Source organism: Ptiloglossa arizonensis, chromosome 12 (assembly GCF_051014685.1).
Source record: "Ptiloglossa arizonensis isolate GNS036 chromosome 12, iyPtiAriz1_principal, whole genome shotgun sequence".
NCBI lineage: Eukaryota > Metazoa > Arthropoda > Insecta > Hymenoptera > Colletidae > Ptiloglossa > Ptiloglossa arizonensis.
In genome coordinates, this window is record NC_135059.1 from 5,504,635 (window position 1) to 5,522,907 (window position 18,273).

General features: G+C 47.1%; 1 protein-coding gene across 6 annotated transcripts in view; it reads left to right on the forward strand.

Moving 5' to 3' along the window:
• Window positions 1-18,273, forward strand: part of LOC143153434 (uncharacterized) — a 120,383-nt gene that overhangs the window by 95,236 nt on the left and 6,874 nt on the right. For 5 of the 6 annotated variants that reach the window (XM_076324607.1, XM_076324609.1, XM_076324611.1 and 2 more), the window contains 4 exons: window positions 2,008-2,431; window positions 3,806-3,906; window positions 6,996-8,589; window positions 8,656-17,417. In XM_076324607.1, the coding sequence (XP_076180722.1) occupies window positions 2,008-2,431; window positions 3,806-3,906; window positions 6,996-8,589; window positions 8,656-17,417 (10,881 nt within the window). The remainder of the gene's footprint in view (window positions 1-2,007; window positions 2,432-3,805; window positions 3,907-6,995; window positions 8,590-8,655; window positions 17,418-18,273) is intronic. The other variant, XM_076324612.1, reaches the window with a different exon arrangement.

An 18,273-nucleotide genomic window follows, 5' to 3' on the forward strand; every position in this document is an offset into this window, starting at 1 on the left:
AACTAATTGCTCTTTGACATTTGTGAGATACAAGGGAACAGCAGAAAAGTATAACGCGTTCGATACGTCTATTCGGAAAACACGAACATATTTCCAAGCACACGAAATAATTTCCATTTATTTTGACCACCAGTTGACAACTTCTTGCAAAAAGGTATACGCGTAAAATGCATACTATTGTCCGGAATGTTCAGTTTCATTCAACGGATCCTTTCCATTCAACTAGCAAACATTTGCAGCAATAGTCTCTTATCTCTCTGTACACATCTTACCCGAGATTACAAGTTAATAATAAATACCTCTTCGAGAATATAAACGATGGATGTTTCTGAAAATACCAGAAGGCATCAAGAAGTTATTTGAAAAAAGAACCACGAAGCAAGAGTCGGTTGACAATTGTGCCACTTTCGTGCATCTCAAATGACAAGACCAAAGGTGTTTGCGAAAAAAGGTTCGTTTAAGATAGTTGACCCCTTTCGACGCCACTGACATTTACGACCGATTAGTTAACACTTCAAGCGCCAAACCCTTTAAGATGCATTATATGCACCGGCGTAGAACACCACGCCCGCCTAATTGCGTATTTATATGTTTGGGCAGAAAGAAATGTATATCTCGAACAGCACCTGGGTACACTGTTAATATTATTGAATACTCATTTGGTTTCTGTCTTTTGACGTATGTTTCTTTCTTGTAATTAAATATTGACTTTTATTGTGAAATTTATTTTCACTTTATTATGTATTCCTCTTACAATTTCACGAGCCACGAGTGTAGAAAACGACGAGGAAATACATCCAGATAATTTGTCGTGCGATAAAGATTTTTCTAGCGAGGGTGAAAATTATAAATATAAAATTGACCATGATGTTTTTGAAAGTTTTGAATTTACTGAAAAAATATAAATCGAATAATTTAATAGCGAATCAAGAATTTCATTTTCGTTAGACACACGCGTATTATTTTACGTTGCAATCTTTGTAAAAATTCGTACTTTCGCAGAACTCGTAAACATTGCGAGGTTGTCGGTAATGTTTCCAACATAATAGACGACGCTTTAAGTGTTAATTAATCAACCACTTGATTGGCGATTATCGATCGAATCGCGAACTAACGAAACGACGTCTCCAGATCTTGATTGACAATTAGTTGCTGTCAAACGAATCTCCATTGATCACTGCTAAATATTACTGGCTGGATTCAAATGTGTGTACGTGTATTGTCACCTGTTACAACCAACGAAACTAATTAATAGATTCACTTCTTGAAATTTGTCCGTTGGAGCAAAGGTTTAGCTCCATTGGTTATTATTTCGATTCACCAAGATATTTCACGTGTTGAGCAACGATTTGTAAAATGATTAATCGACGTTAAAATTAGCCAGGAATGTTTACACAACGAAAGAAAATTAATGAAACACCTTACGATGTAACAATAAACCTATCGATAACGTGACCGGGTCACTTCTGTTCGATACAAGTATTATTAACAATAAGAAACACGAGTGAACTTTTATCGAGACTTTTCCAGTAACTTCGATGTTCGAGACAGGCCTGTAAATTTAATGACATCGTTTCAGAAACACCCTGCACACCATTCAGCTGCAATAGCTACCGGCTACATAAGTGCAGAGCTTCGCTTAAAAAGAATTACTCTTTAGTTCCTAAATGGTTAAGTTACTTAGTTACCTGCTTTCATAGAGGACTTAGCGCGTCGGTTCTTGCGCCATACTGGTTTAAAGTTGGAGGACACGGCCGAGCGTTTCATAAATAAATTAAACTCGGTTACTCGGTACGGCATAAATAATCGTAACGCGTAGCCTTTCCAATCTTCCGACCAGTTTCAATAGAGATGTACAATAATAATTTACGAAGCTGTTCGACCACAGCGCAGTTTCTATTCATCGTTCTTATCGCTACAAGTCCGACGTTTCGTTTTGCAGCTACCTTCTTTCGTCTTCTCTCAAAAGTTTCGGTTAATCAAGGGTCTTTGGTTGTTCCGTTGCAGGTCACCTTGAAGGAGATGGAGGATCACAAGGCCTCAATGCACCCGAACGTCTGGTGCTCGCACTTCGAGTTCTCCGGCGACCAACGGGAGCTGTACAAGCACCTGTTTCTGCCTGGTAAGGATGTGCCTACCGCGAAAGCGAAAGCCGCCATATTGGTGGAGAAGGTCTGCACCAAGTGTACCAGGAACTGCAACACGTTACCGGAGCTGCACAGGCACATGTTGGAGTGTGGAGGTGACCAGGCGTGGCTGCTGGGACTGTTCGGTAACGGGAAGAAGAAATGCAAGTGGAGACCGTTTGGTAGCCGCAGCAGGAGACGAAGACAACGCGGGATGAAGAGGAACATACAGAACTCGCAGACACCCAGGGTAAACACTCCCAAGGAGAAGCAACCGACGGGTCCGAGGGTTCGACCCAGCGATCGTGAGTATCATTCCTTGTTTTGCTTCGGATCGTGTTGTACTAAATTCGTTGAACGACGTTCACCAGCGCCCGATACTTTATTCCTTTTCTTTTTTGTTTTTAGATAAAGCTCTATGAAATAGATCTGAATAATTTGATATGCAGGACCGGCCACAGAAATCACTTTTGATTTGAGGTAGAGAAAAAAAAACGTGACGTCGAGAGAGAAAGAGAGAGAGAGAGAGAGAGAGAAAAATATGAGAGAGAGAGAGAGAGAGGTCCTCCGCGAAAGCGCTGCGAGGCTTTTGCTATTTCGTTTAGGTGCACCGATGCAACCACGAAGCGCGAGTGCACCGGTCCTTTGATTTCTCGAGTTCGAATTGTTACCGTTACCGTCGACGTGTTCAATAGTCGTGTGTTCCGCACGAAGGAACACTTTTGTTTCGTTCTTGGGACAACAGTGTACAAAGTGCCGGGACAATTTAATGCTCAGGACAAGTCACGGATACCTATTTCGAATCGAGCCAAAGGAAAACGAGAAGACGAGAGGTTCTTGACAAAAGCCTGTGCGGGCCCTTGTACTTTCGTTCGATGCATCGATGCATCCACGGAGTGCGAGTACCACTGTCCCTTTGACTTCGAGTTTTAATTATATTTTATCAATGCGTCGAACAGTCGAGTATCGAGGACCCTTACTCCAACCTACCCTTATCAAAATTCACGAGGGACAACCGAAAGAAAATTCACGATTTCTCGTTTCGTTTCAACTTTGGTTCGATGCTCGATGAACAATTGTACGTATAAGGGATTTAATAAAAAAAAAAAAAGCGAGTGTATATATCCGTACACGAGGCCGCAGGAAGCTACGTTAGAAAAGCGTTTAATTACTGCGCTAATTAAAACTTTGTTTCATTTAGTTGATTCACTTATCCAACAACTTCCCTTTGCCACGCAATAATTACGACGACCGGCCGTAGCACGATAACTTGAAACTTGTATTAATCGCATCTGGATTAACAGTAACACATCGATGCGCGTGGCGTACAAATTTGCGAAGAAACAGTACCTCGTTAAAACGCTGCGCACAAGCCACGCTAATTTATACACTCGGTTCAACGAAGTGTTTAAAAATTAAACGACCCACGAATTAAAATTACGATCGTATAATCTGTCCCTTTCGAACCTCGTTTACGGTTTACAACGTGCCCTTTATAGGTCTTTCGAACGATCGATCGCATCCTGAATCGTTTCCAGTCAACACGAATCAGTAATTTCGTCTCTGTGATGTATTTGTTTAGGCAAAATTCTTCGTCGACGCTTCCGAGTACTGGATAGGGTTTAAATGCCATTTTAATTGTTGTTCTTTAATAATGTACAATGTAATTTTGCTTGCAGGTGAAAGTATTCAGAAAATGCTGGCAAATTTACCTCCCAAAAGGGCCACTAGGAAGGTGATGCAGGATAGCGCGCTGAGAACACAGGGTAGACTCCGCAATGTGAGTTTTAAATATTTAAATACTTTTACCACCTCCGCCACGAGGAGTACGATCTTTTTTCTACACGATATCGAACTTTAATATCGAATTGTCCTCGATATCATCCAGAGACTACCAAGTACGAAACGTTATCACCGACTATTTAAACGGTATAGAACAATGTTAAACGTTACGAGCATAGATTAATAGAAAAAATACCATAGAAGAATTTCAAATAGGAGCAGACACAGTATTCTCAATAATTCCAGCATATAAGAGGCTTTGCCTTAATTGTGAAATAAATTAGATTACCCCATTTGCATATCTAATCACCCGATACATTTTAAACACCATTGGGCTAATTCCAACGTTAGATGGTTATTATTAGAAAAGGAAATGAAACTCTAAACATGCATACTAATTAGGTTTCTGACAATCTGCAGGATTATACGACGGTTGCACCGTTCAAGCTGCAACTTTGCTCGCATTTGTCACTTGTTCGAGAACTAACTCCACATTTCCATCTGTTTTATAACTCTGTGATCCCCCATTGTGCTTAACCAAACGTTGCCAAATATTAATTACCAATTGTCTCGCATTGTTGAAACTTAACAAAATATATACCCAAAAACAAGAACATTTTCGAACGATGAGCAAAACGTGCCTCGAGCGCCACTCTTTCCACGCCAAAGCAGCGAATCCGAGAAAGTTTACAGTATAATTATAAGAACGCCATTCCAATGTGGCAGCGAGTGTGAAAATTAGACTTTCAAGAGAATATCCAGGAAGCGAATTTTTTTTTTTTTCTTTTAGCGCATGCTACCATCAATGTTGTTATTTCTCCACATGTATCGCGGATTTTCATCCGGTCTCACCCAACGACTCGTTAAAAATTACTCCGAAACGAACATTCTCCATCCCTGTACGATTTTAATTCAAAACCGAGTGACCTTCGTCGAGGGACGTTATTAGACTCGAACAGTTCGACATTGATCGTGGAGAAAGCGGAGCAAGTATTTCGTCCGTTTAAATCAACGAAAGGAGAACAATTAAATCGACAAAGAGAGAAAGAGATGCTTGTCTACAGAGAGTGCTTCGTTCGAAAAGAATTTTCGAAACGAGAGTTCGAGCGAATTTCACCCTCGTGGACGAAGAAAGGGTGAAGAATGTTTCGTTTGAAAAGAATTTTTGAAACGAAAATTCAAAAATTTCACCCTTGTGGACGAAGAAAGGGGTGAAGAACGCTTCGTTCGAGAAGAATTTTTAAAACGAAAATTCGAGTGAATGTCACCCTCGAGGGTAGGGCGAGGAACGCTTCCTCGTCGATGGTCAACCTTGACCCGTGATGAGAGAATCTTCGTACGGCTCGTAAAATGGGATAAGAAATCGCAGAAATGCGACACCGAGTGCCAAGAAACTGACTCGCGATGCACAAGGTGACCCCGAAGCTCGCGGTCAGAGTTCCGCGTATCTGGTTGGGAAATTAGGTGAACGAGGAGGGCAGCCAGGCTAGGAAACTGCACTCGAGTCACAGCGACTGCAGTTGGCCGATGACCCGAATCCTGGTCCGTCGTGGGTCGACACGAAAAAGACAAAACTCGATAATGATAAGGCAATAACGCGGAGACCGGCTCCGCTCGGACGACACGGATATAAGTGGAGTATTGATTACCCAACACGGTCGTCCGCACGTGCACACACGGACCACCACATAACCCACGGCACGTGCACACAGAGGCACACTCTGGATATATATCGCGTAATCACACGGACAAGATGGTTTTCCTGTTCTGGGCGACGTCAGTCCCCTAGCCTGGTTCAACCCCAAGAAAACTAGCACGATTATCCCACCCCCAACCACCCCCACCCCACCCCTCACGGTTGGACACTCCCTCGAGCTTTTTGCGGAAATCTCATATCGAAAAGCAACGTCCTGATTTGGACTGATCAAGCGTAACTGGTCGAATACGACCTTGGGATAGCTATCACAGACGTGGGATACGAACGATCGATTATCGAGGTGGATTTCCAACCTGGAGGACAGGTCGGGGATTGTTTCCTCGAAATTGGATTGAAATGCTACGAAATTGGCGGGAATTATCCCCGAAGCGAGGGATGTGAATAAATAATAGAGGGACGAATATAATGATGCGGTGTTCGAGATGCTTGTTAAACGGTTCCGGGTAAGTTTATAGACCGGAGTGGAAGAAGTTTTTCAATTTTTTTCCGAAAATGAATTATACAGTGCGTGATCTTGTCACGAGTTGTGCAAGTAACTTCATTGCACGTAGCAAAAAGACACGAGTGGCTGGTGACATTGAAGCAAGTTAAGAGTGTCCCAATCGTCACCGGTCGATTTACTTTTTGGGTAAAACTCGAACGGTTTAAGTAATCTCGATGGCTCTTTTTTTATTTGAAAATCTGCTCGATGCTTAATGACCTTGAGGTGTCTTCTCACTTGCAAAGAAATAAATTTAACCGAAAGAAATTTGCGAAATTTTTACTCGTCGCACATAGTATATTGAACCATTATGTACGGTTCACACACGTTGATTGGTCTCTGAAACGAACGTTACTTAAAATTTATAAAGGTGAATGGGATCTACGCGGTCGAATCGCGAAACAGAAAGTGTTCCAGATAACAATTAATCCTAAAAGAGTTAACAACTAGTTAGGATTAGTTACTTTGGTTACTCTTAAGTATTTCAGGTTTGCCAAAGTCGTAGAAGTTGTTAAGAAGTTCTGTGCTTAAGTTACAATTTTTCATTCCATAAACGTTAACGTCGTTGTCTCCGCGTTGAAAGAACGTACACATAACAATTGATCCTAAAAAGGTTAACGACCAGTTAGGATTAGTAGCTATTAAGAATTCTTGAGGATTGCAGAATGTTACCTTGGTAACTCTTAATTATTTCAGGTTTGTTAAAGTCGTAGAAGTTGCTAAGAAGTTCCGTGCTTAAGTTACAATTTTTCATTCTATAAACGTGAACGTTAACGTCGTTAAAGGACGTACGAAACAACAAACTTTTCTAATGTTCGAAGATGCTACTGCGAAACCACCGAGCATCGTTGATCGCACAGCTCCACGAAGGCTTTACCTATCTGTACAGGTGCAAACCAGATCGAGACCGGGTCGAATGGTCGGTGACATATCCACCGCGTCGCGAATGTCACGGAACAAAGCTGTCCTGAGGAACAAGCTGCTGAAAAACGCGAAGTCGATCCAACGGAACCGATGCCGGATCGACAACATATCGGCGGTGATCGAGAGCGTGGTGAAGAACTACAACGCGGAGGACACGAGATCCGACGCCGAGAAACGCGATTCGGAAAAATTCGATGTCGAAAAAGATGCCAAAGAGAAGAAGCTGGAGAACGCCAGAGCGGAACAGGACGATTCCGATGAGAAGGGCAACAAAACCAGGATCCAAAGAGGAGGGCCGAGGGTACTGAGCAAGAAGAGAAACGTTAAACCGAAGGAGGGAGCGATCAGGAACGTGGATCAACCGAAGAAATCCGGTTACTGGAAGGCCAAAGCCAAAGCAATGAGAAACCTGGAGGTGAAGGTGGACTCTATCGAGACACCTAGGACACCCAAGAGCGTGAAACTTCAACCAAAAGGTAACGACAAGGAGACAGAGGCGACAGGATCGACGATCAGTCCCGTGGAATCGAAATCCCCCAGTCTGTCGACGAAGAGCAAGTTGTCCTTGCAGACCACACCGAAAAAGAAACGACCCGTGGACCCTGTAGCATCGTTGAACGCCTCCATCAAGGCCAAGTCACAACTGAGGACGCACGATGGGAAATTTGCTCGAAATCCGAACAAAGCTACGTCGCCCCAAAAGTCGCCCGAAATTCGTTCGCCGATTGGCCATCGCCAGTCACTCAAAGGGAAAGGTATCGAACAAGAGTCCTCGATCACCAGGTCGAAGCTAAGAACGGTACCAAGAGGCAGACACGGTGATCAACTGTCGAAGAGAACCACCAGACTGTCGTCCGACAGCGACAAAATGCCCACTCTGGAACCAGCTGTTCAACTCACCGCTGAGGAATACATCGAGGCTTCAACGAACGACCTACCCATCCTATCACCGGCTACCCCGGCCTCCAGCTCGGAGAAGATCTTACGGGGCAAGAATCTGTTCCCCAAGAGTTCGGACGAGGTGTCGAAAAAGGGGATCGAGAGCGAGGAAATCGAGACGAAGAACATCGGGAGTGATTTGTCCGAAGAGGACAAGGATCAGAAGCTGGGTAAGACCAGACGGGCGAAGAGCGACGCGAAACACTTGGAGAAGAGCTTGGAGAACATCGTGGCGAAAGTTGACGCTTTCAAGGAGAGAACGAAAGGCGTGAAGGAGAAATTTAAAAGGAAAAGTGCCCCCGGGAGGATCGCGAACGACGAGAAGAAGGTGAGTACAGGGAAGACGAGCGAGGAATCGAGCCCGAAGAAAGAACCGAAACAGAAGAAAGAAGAGGGAACGACGAAGACACTGGAGACCAGGAGCAACTCGAAAGCGAAGCTGGTCAAGTGTCTCGACGCCGATAGTCGTATTATGATACAGAACGTTCCGTTCGAGGTGAAGAAGCTGATCGGTTCGGACAACAAGGACGATTTGCTGACCACGTTGGTACTGACGTCTCGTGCAGCCGCTTCGAAGCGTTGTCTGAGACAACCCGTGCCAAAGACGAAGACTGACCAAGGTAAGGGGAAAATTCGAAAAGATCGGGAATCGGGGAGAACGAGCGCTGACTCGGGATCGGTTTCAGATGTCGCTACAGCGTCCACCAGGAAGGAGAAGGTTGATCTTAGACGGAAATCGTCGAGGAACACGGACAAGAGGCTGGAGAAGGTTTCGAAAGAGGATAAACTGGCGACGGAGGAGAGCAACAAAACACGAGGGACGAACGAAACGAAGATCAGGGGCAGAAGAAGCAGCAGTTCCTCCGGTGAGAACAAATCAACGTACGACGCGGATCAAGCCTCGTCGTCCGAAGGACTTCACAGCAAGATGGCGGTCGAGTTCGCGGAGCAGATCGCCGAGAACGAGAACACGAGCAACAAGAGGCAAACGAGAGGGTTCTCGTTGAACACGAACGAGGTGGATACACACGGCAAGGAGACCTCCAGCGAATCGAACGACATGTCCCTGAAGAAGAACACTTCCCTCGGGAAGAGACGGGGCAGGATTAAATCGAGCAACGACCTTTCCGAGAAGAAGTACGCCGCGGATGTCTCGCGTAGGAGGAGCGAGGAAGTCGATAAGAACAACTCGACCGAGATCCTCGATAAAACGACGGAGGAGACCAGCTCCGTTCGCAAAAGAGTCACGGTACAGGAGGACGATAACATCGCCGATGATGGTAAAGAAGAGGAGAATAATCTGGTAAAAGTCGATCAATTGGATTCGAACGAAACGGGGAACGCGAACCCGAATCTTAATCATTTGCAGCTGGAGACGAGCAACTCGATAGACAGCGGCAAGGAGAACTCCTTGGAGACCATAGTCGGTGTTCAGAAGTTAAAGGTTGGCAGGCCGAGGAAGTCTTGGGGCGCTCGACGAGAGAGAACCTCGAAAAGATCATTGAACAACGTGATCGGTATACTTACGGAGGGTATGAACATTCCCGTGGAGTCGCAACAGAGCGTTGTTTTGACCGTACAAACGACCTTGGACAACGCCAGTCCCGAAGGGATTCTACAGAGCAACGCTCAACAGTCCGACGACGGTGGTTCCAGGTCCCTGAGTTTGGAGAGAACCGATAGAACCGAGACAGCGAACGATCCCGATAGGGTAGTCGACGAAACGGGTCCCTGTGTTCAGAATACCGAGGAGAAGTCGCAGGAACCGCAAACCACGGAGGTATCCGTGAAAGAAACAAACGTGGAGGACTCGTTGACCAAGTGTCAGAAGGTCGACGGTTCCACGAACGATGCCAGAAGACGTTCACCGACCAACGACATCATCTTGGACCTCTCGAGGAGAAAACAGAAAGGAAAGGGCTCGTTTTTGGAGAAAATCGTCTCCAAGATCGCCAAACAGAAGGATGCCCTCTTGGAGGGTGAGGTCGGTTCTCTGTTGGACACCGCTGCCGACGAGCTGACGAGTATCCTGGACGAGGTCGGTCCTGGACTCTCGGAGGCCACGGAGAATTCCGTCGAAGCTAGGAACGCGATTGGTAAATCAAAACTCGCGAGGAAAGCGCGGGGGAATCGGGAAGAGATCGAGGAGAAATCGTCCGATGAAAACTGCCACGAGTCCTCGTTGTTGATCGGTACCGATCCTGACCAAAACGCGGAACCCAAGGAGCCGAAAATCGACGAAACGCGCGCGAGTAAGAGCGACGAGGAGGTGGTATCGGTTCCGAGAATCGAAGAACAGTTAAAGGAAACGATCGATGACACGGGTAGGATCGACGAAGAGGAAACGAAGGACGAATCGACCGATCCTCCGGATACAGAAGTTGTCGATCGACTCGTGAAAATCGAATCGCTCGACAAGGACGGGAGCGATCCTTCGAAGGTCCAGGAGAAAGCGTGTCACGACGATGTAGAAATTCACGAGCAGGTATCCACTGAGACTGACGTACCGTCGATCGACGACTCCCTTCCAAATGAAGTTTCATTACCGATCTCGGCAAGTATCGTCGAGTCTGTGCCGAATTCCGAGCAGTCGCTGGAACAAACGGAGAAATCCGCGAAGCAAGATCGAGAGGGAACGATGGAAGAGACGAAGGTGAAACGAAAGTCGAAGAAACGCTCGCTGGAGGGGAACTCGCCGAAGAAGAACAAGAGGAAGTCCATCGAGCCGGACGACAGCGCCGATGAAAACCTGGTACCCGAAGTGTTGCATCTCGCCGACATTATGAAGCTGATCGACAGATCGAAGGAAGTGCCTTCCGCCAAAGAGAACGACTCGTCTCCGGAGACTGTCATCGAGCATACTCGACCCGGCAAGAGGAAGACTCTGAACGACGAGGCTGACAAGGATTCAACGAACGTTGAAGCAAACGATGACGCGCAAACGAGTGTCGACGATGGCACGAAGAAGCTCAAAACGGACGCTGAGAACAATGCGGAGGAGAATCGTGAAACGGAGAACGAGGAGAACGAGTCGACAAATCCACGAAACGAAAATATCGAGGACACTCCGCGGTTCGTCGACGAGGTTCGTTCGAGCAGCGAGGAGAAGGACTCTCCGCGAGTGACAGGGAAGAGAAAACCTGTCCTCGAAGCGGCCAAACAGTGTTCAGAGATCGAGTCACCGGTCAGAAGGTCCTCGAAGAGAAAGTCGCTTCCGGACGAAAAGTTGAACCAATTATCCGAGGAAGAGACATCGTCGAAGATCGAGTCCGCTGCGAACGGAGCAACGTCCGAAACGACGAGACGAAGATCTTCGAGGACGAGATCCAGCGTTCAGCCGAAGTACGAGGAGAAATCTCACAAGGCGATCGAGGGAGACTTCGATACCGATAACGCGGTCGTAGCAGATAATACGAAACTGCCATTGAATCACTCGCCAGAAGACTGTCAGCCATCGAAGTGCGACGCTTCTATTTTCCAACCGACGATATTACTCGCCACCGAGGATCTGAACAGAGCCGGAGGAGATACCACCGGTGGAAACGATCCAGAGAATCAAAAGACTAACGAAGAGAGCACAGCTGAGAACATTCCCCAGACCGATTCGAAAGAATCGCAGAAGTCACTTGACACTCCACCGATCGTGAAAATACCCAAGAAACGTGGTCGTAAGAAGAAATGTCTAACCAACGATCCTCCTCGGGAGAACCCTGATACAAAATCGGGCACGCAGACCACCGTGATCGAATCGATCGTCGCTTTCGATCATACTCCCAGTAGAAAGTCACTGAGAACGAGTCGATCGAACAAAGAAATCGACCAGACGAAGCACACCAGCGACCTGGTCGATTCTCAGAGTACACCGTCAGGATTGGAACACTTCAAGATACCAGAGGTGACGGAGGTGTTGCAGCACACGAAGAAGCGAACGTTCAAGAAGAAGTCGACAACTGAGGAACACTCGGACGTGGTTAGTGTTCAGTCTTTGGAATCCGAAACGAACGTGGAGTGTCCAGAAGCGAGGAAGACCATCGTCGAGAAGGACGAACGGATGGAACACGCGTGCCAAAAGGACTCGTCCGAGGGTCGACGACGTTCCTCTCGAAATTCGAACAGAGACCAGCTGGAATTGGAGAGATCTAGCTCGTCCGGGTCCATCGACCTGGCCCAGTCCAGCAGAACAAGATCGTCGAGGAAGAAACAATTGTCCTCCGAGGATCTACCGGGTCAAGAGGCTCTGAACCATCGGGCGGAGAGCGTGGACAGTCTGTCCGAGACATCGTGCGTCAGCGAGTCCAGCTACTTCAGGAAGAAACGGTTCTCGAAGAGGAAGAAAGGGTTCGAGGAGCGCCAGGAGGACGCGCACACGGACACCTCCGTGACGGACTCGGAATCGGTCGAAGTCGAGAAGAACAGGAGACAGAGCCTGAAGCGTAGGGCCAAGAAGAACATATCCTTCTTCGAGTATCAGTTCGATCTCGTCGACGATTTCGACATACCTATGGATATACAGGACTGCCTGCAGCGGGAAGACACCGCGAAGAACGTGGATCCGGAACCGAAATCGACGACTGTGGTCGATAAATCGAACGACACGGGAACCGTGCAAGAGATTGCTAACGTCGAGGTGGAAGAAGATACGAGAAAGGAGGAGGTGACGGAGGAAAGTACGATCGAGGAGAAGGTGACTCTGGAGAATGCAACGGAGGAGAATGCAACGGAGGAGAATGCAATGGAGGAGAATGCAACGGAGGAGAATGCAACGGAGGAGAATGCAACGGAGGAGAATGCAACGGAGGAGAATGCAACGGAGGAGAATGCAACAGAGGAGAATGTAATAGAAGAGAACGTCATAGATGAGAACGTCATAGATAAGAATGCGATAGAAGAAAACGTGATGGAAAAGAATGCGATAGAAGAGAACGTAATCGAGAAGGACGCGATAGAAGAGAACGCGATTGAAAAGGACGTGATAGAAGAAAACGTGATCGAGAAGGATGCGATAGAAGAGAACGTGATCGAAAAGGACGTAACAGAAGAAACAGTGATAGAAGAGAACGCGACGGAAGAGAACGCGATGGAAGAAACCGAGACAAAGGAGAACGAATCGATCGAGGATCATGAAAAGTCCATCGAAGAGGACGACGAGGAAGCAAAGGAGAGAGAGAGAGCGGACGCGAAGCTGGAAGGTGGTGCTCAAATGCAGGAGGACTTCCAGACCCCGAAGAAACGAGCAGCGGGGAACTTCGTGGTCGTTCACAAGAAGACCGGCGAGATCTTGATCGTCGAGAAACGAAAGAAACTGACGAAGGAAGCCGCGAGATTCTTCTGCGACGTATGCGCGACCAGCTTCACCAGGAAGAGCTCCCTGAAGAAGCACAACTTGTCCCAATCGCACCTGATACAAATGGCCAAGTCGAGGAAGGAGAAAACGTTGGACGACAGCACGGAAGAGGGTTGCAACGTCGCTTGGGAGAACGAGACATCCGGTCAGAACGAAACCTCCAGCGACGAGAATAAAAGTCCCGACCAGTCGGCCAGTGTTTCACGTGGATCGAAAGACGACCAGAAGGACGACGATTTGATCCTCGATAACTCGAGTGATCTGAAGACTGTTCAGAGCGATACTTGTTACGCGACTTCGATGGAACAGGGATTCTTGATCGATTCGCATGTGACCAGGCAACGTAGCTTGGAGGACGAACTCCTGGACGAGGAGATCTGCAAGATCACGGAGAACATGAGCCACGATGAATACGTGCTCACCGAACACTCGAGTCCTGCCCCGGAGTCCACCTCCACACCGATAAAAGCGGTGATCAAGAAAACCGGGGAACCAACCAAGAAGAAGAAACACGAGAAGAGGAAAGAGAAAGGTAAGAAGAAGCACGCGGTCAACGAACAACTAGCTCTGGACACACCCGATCCGGAAACTCCCCTGGACACCAGTCGTCTGACCGTTCTGGGGACCAGTATGTCCATCAGAATCTCCAGAGCTTCGTGCTCGAACGCTTCCGAGACTCCTTTGACCGCCACGGTTGCTCTGGAACGTCTGGATGGTAATTCTCTGCTCGCAGACTCCTCGAACAATTCAGAGCCGAGAACCAACCCGTTCGTAGACACGGACGATTTTCAGGATAAGTATCCGGACGGAACCGATGCACCCGAGACCCGAGAGGACGATCAAGATTTGTCCACGAAGATGGAGAACGCGACGTCGAGGTCCAGAGCGAGCAAACGTCCGGAGCTGGAACAGAATCGATGCGAGGACGCTGATTGTTCCGGTAACGAACTGTACGAATTGAAAGGAGACCTCGACGACAAGACTGACGAGTTCTCGAGCACAGTTCCAAACGACAGAGCGCTGGCTCCTACGAAGGAGAATCAGCCGCAGGAACGTCTGAGCCTGAAGTTCGTTATACACAAACGCAACATAGAACGTACCAAGGAGAGCACCGATATTATCGAGAACGATGGAGAGCTCGAGGACATCGATCGCGAACCGGTGAACAAATTCGAGAACGTGGACTCTGTCAACGACTCCATCGAGGAACTGAATCGTTGCAAATCCCGAAACGACTACGTCGACGAAGACTCGAGTTCCGATCTCTCGAAAGGTTTGGAAAAGGAAACGAAACGAAACGCGGAACTCGTCGATGATTCGAATGTTTCAACGAAGGAAGCGCAACAAGTGGATCGTTCCAGTGTGGAAAATCTTCAAGTGGATACAAAGACGGTTTGTTCCGTGTTGGATGATCGGTACGACGAAGAAACGCCCGTGGTGATCGTCGAGGGTAAAACGGAGGACGCGACCAGTCCGCGAAACGAGTCGACCAGGACGACGCGACACGGTAAATCGAAGAAAGGGAAAACGAGGAAGCGCGTCGAGGAGGTGGAGAGCCCTTTGTCCGCTCGGAAAACGTCTAAATTCAAAGGTAATCAAAACAGGCAAGTCCCAGAGGAAGTTGCGAAGCTCACGGAGAACCACCGAGTATCGACGGACTGTTCCGAAACGTTCGAGAGCACGATTTTCGATCAGGTTGAAACCGAGAGGGCGAACTTTCTTTCGAACTCGCGATTCGAGCACCGTTCCAACGATATTAACGATTCGATCGGTCTCGAGAAACCCGAAGACGAGGCTGAGTACGAGTTCAACGGATTGGAAATTGTCGACGATCAGCAGACGTTTTATTCTGGCTTGAAATCTCGAGGTGAGACCTCGTCGGAGAGAACAACGGAGACGATGCAAAGCAAACTCGGTGTGAACAACAACGAAGGGTTCGATGACGATGAAATCGAGTCGTTCCATCCTCTCGAAGAGGACGAAGAGGCATCGTCGTCGTCGAGTCTCGCGGACAAACCTCTGTCGCAGGTTTTGTTGAAAACGGACGAGCATCTCCAAGCGGAGAAGGAACAGGAAAAGGAACGATCGGTGTTGAATTTTCTGAAAGATCGCGAAGAATCGCAACAGAAAGAAAACCTGACGATCGAGGACACTGGTTCGAAGGGTACGAGGTTCGACGTGGGTGAGAATTCCGTGGACATTGTCGAATCGATGGACGGTCAAAAGGAGAAGAGATTGATCAACAGTGAACAGTCAGAGTCTCGAATCGGGTCCGAGGAAGACTGCGAACCGGAAACGTTGAAGGTAGCGGAGGATTCTGACAGAGAGGCGACGATCTCGTTGGAATATCGAAAGATCGAAACTGTGGCAAAAGTGAAAGTTACCGCGGACGATAAAGAGACGAAACAAATCATCAGTGTTCGGAAATCGAGCATCAACGATCGTCAGAGTCTGAGCAAGAGGACCTCGAAGAGCCACAGATACGTTGGCAGAGACAGTCATCGTCGATCGAAGAGTAAAAAGGCATCCGTGAGGAGCAAGATCGCCGATCTGAGCAGCGAGAGCGACGTCAGCGAGAACGAGGACAAGATCGAGTCGCAGAACAAAAGCAAGATCGTGAAGAGTGTGTTCGGTCGTGTATTCGGCGGTGAGAAGGCAGAGAAGGTGAAGGAGGTGTTGAACGACTGGGTGTCCAAGTCGGAGGAAGATTCGGACGCGTCGAGAACAGAGCCCAGATCCGGTAGCACCGATGAACAAAGAACCAAAGACGTTACAGACGCGAAGAACGAGGAGAGAAACACCAAAAGGCATTCCATCTCGTCGACCATACCATCCAGTCCGAAGAAACGATCGGGCAAAAAGTCGAGGAAGAGCTCATCCTCGGACAGAGCCAGGGAAAGGAGAGCCTCTGTGCACGATAGTCAGGAGGAGCATCGTTCTGGTAAACACACCAAGTCGAAGAACAGCTCGCACACGCGCAAGAAGAACGACACGGAAGCTGCCAACTACTACTTCCTGGTTTTACCACCCACTAGCTGCAGACCTAGCAAGAAGAGGGCCGAGGAGAGGATCTCGAAGGCGTTCGAGGACGAACTGTCGGAATCCAACGTCACCAAGGGCCAGAGATTGTCCAAACAGAAGGAAGCCAATTACGAACTGAGGAACCAGGGCAAGTCGGATTTGAGTATCAAGGACAGCGGTTACGGGTCGTTCAACTACGACGAGGACACTTTGAAGCTGGTTTCGTCGGAGGAGTTAACGGAGGAGGATCAAAAACTGACGAAGAGAAGGAAACCGTCGGCTTTTCGAAAAGTGAAGAGCAAACACGAGGACGAGGACGACGATTGGAGAAACTTAGTGGTGGAGAACAGAAACGAGAAGAACGCCAAAGAATCCGACGAGGAGAATTGTTCCGCGAAGGATGATCACGAGGAGATAGCTGTGGCCAATCGGTTGTCCGTTGACCTAGAGTCCTCTCGCAGTTGCAGCAGCGCGATTGTCGATAGCGTGAGGAACCGATCGCCGAGTTTGGACCGATGTTCACAAACGACCGGTGACTCCGATATCGAGGACGAAGGGGACAGAGAGAAAAGGGAGATGGAACGTAGGAAGATATCGCCTTTCTTTATCTGCGGGACACCTAGAAGCTCCATCGATAGCAGTTCTGACAGCGAGAACGAGGACGAGGACGAGAATCTAACCGTTAACGAAACCGTAGCACGTAAAAGAAGTTCCAGCGAGTTCTCCGGTGAGAAGATCGTGATCAGGTCGCCATCGTCGACCCATAAGACTGAAATGGTCACCATCGCGCCAACTGACGCCATCGAGGACAACGCTTTGGACGTTCCTCAGGAGATCGAGACAACGAAGCCACGACAAGGAAAGGTTTTAAATTTTGACGAAGAGTTGTTCGTCGAGTGCTGCTCTAGGTTGAAAGCTACTACCGAGAACGAGCTCAGGGGAGCCAAGAAGATCAAGCTGGACCACAACGAGGGCTATCACAGAAAGGACGAGCAACAGCAAGGGTTCAGAGGGCCCAGGGATCGCTGGAGGGACGTCGAGAGCCAAAATAGTCTGGGTAGCCTGCTGGAATCCGTGAATCAGGTGAGTATTTGTTTAGTGTGCTCCGTTCGGTTTGCATGCCTTTGAACAAATTTCGAGTTTTGTTGTTTGTTTTAGGAAATGTAAAGGCTCGTGGTGAAGAAGGTTCGATAATGTTTGAAGATTGGTGTTGAGTCGATGCAGAGAGAGTTGGATATAATTGAAAATCAATGACGAATAAAGTATTAAATTTGAACAGTGTGGAGTCAGTATATACTTTTACGTGTACACTGCAAATATTACAAGATGTACTTCTAGTAACGAGTTCGGAAAATTAATATATACACTATGCTTGGAGTAAATTCACTCTTTTTGTATCGACTTGGTACCACGATCTTATTGAAAGTAATTAAAAACGATTAATGAGAATGGTAACTTTAGAAGTTAACAAATTGTGTGGACATGTTTTTCTTTAACAAATGAGAAGTTTCTACGATACAGATATTTATTTTTATGCGTGTAACTATAATAAATGTGTATTTAAAACGTTCTTATAGTTTAAACACACAAGGTAAGTTAGCAAAAGGTTTTGCACTCCAATAAACAATCACACTCGGAAGCTTTCAAATTGGTTTGTAGAATGGTTTTTAAACGATCTGACACAAGTTTCACAATAACTCTTCACCTTGCATGCACACAATTAATGTTTCTTATGTTTTTGGTTTTTTTTTCTACGCTGTTGCTTTGTAATCTTACACTGTGTACTGTATGTTCTAGTTATAAAAAAAAAAAAAAAACGCTTTTAATTCTGCAGATTTCGTTTTCTTTTATACATGCTCATGGAATTTTTATCTGTAAGGGTGTTTTCTCAACGACGGTTTCAACTACCTTGATGAAAATTTTTTAAGTAAATTTAAGT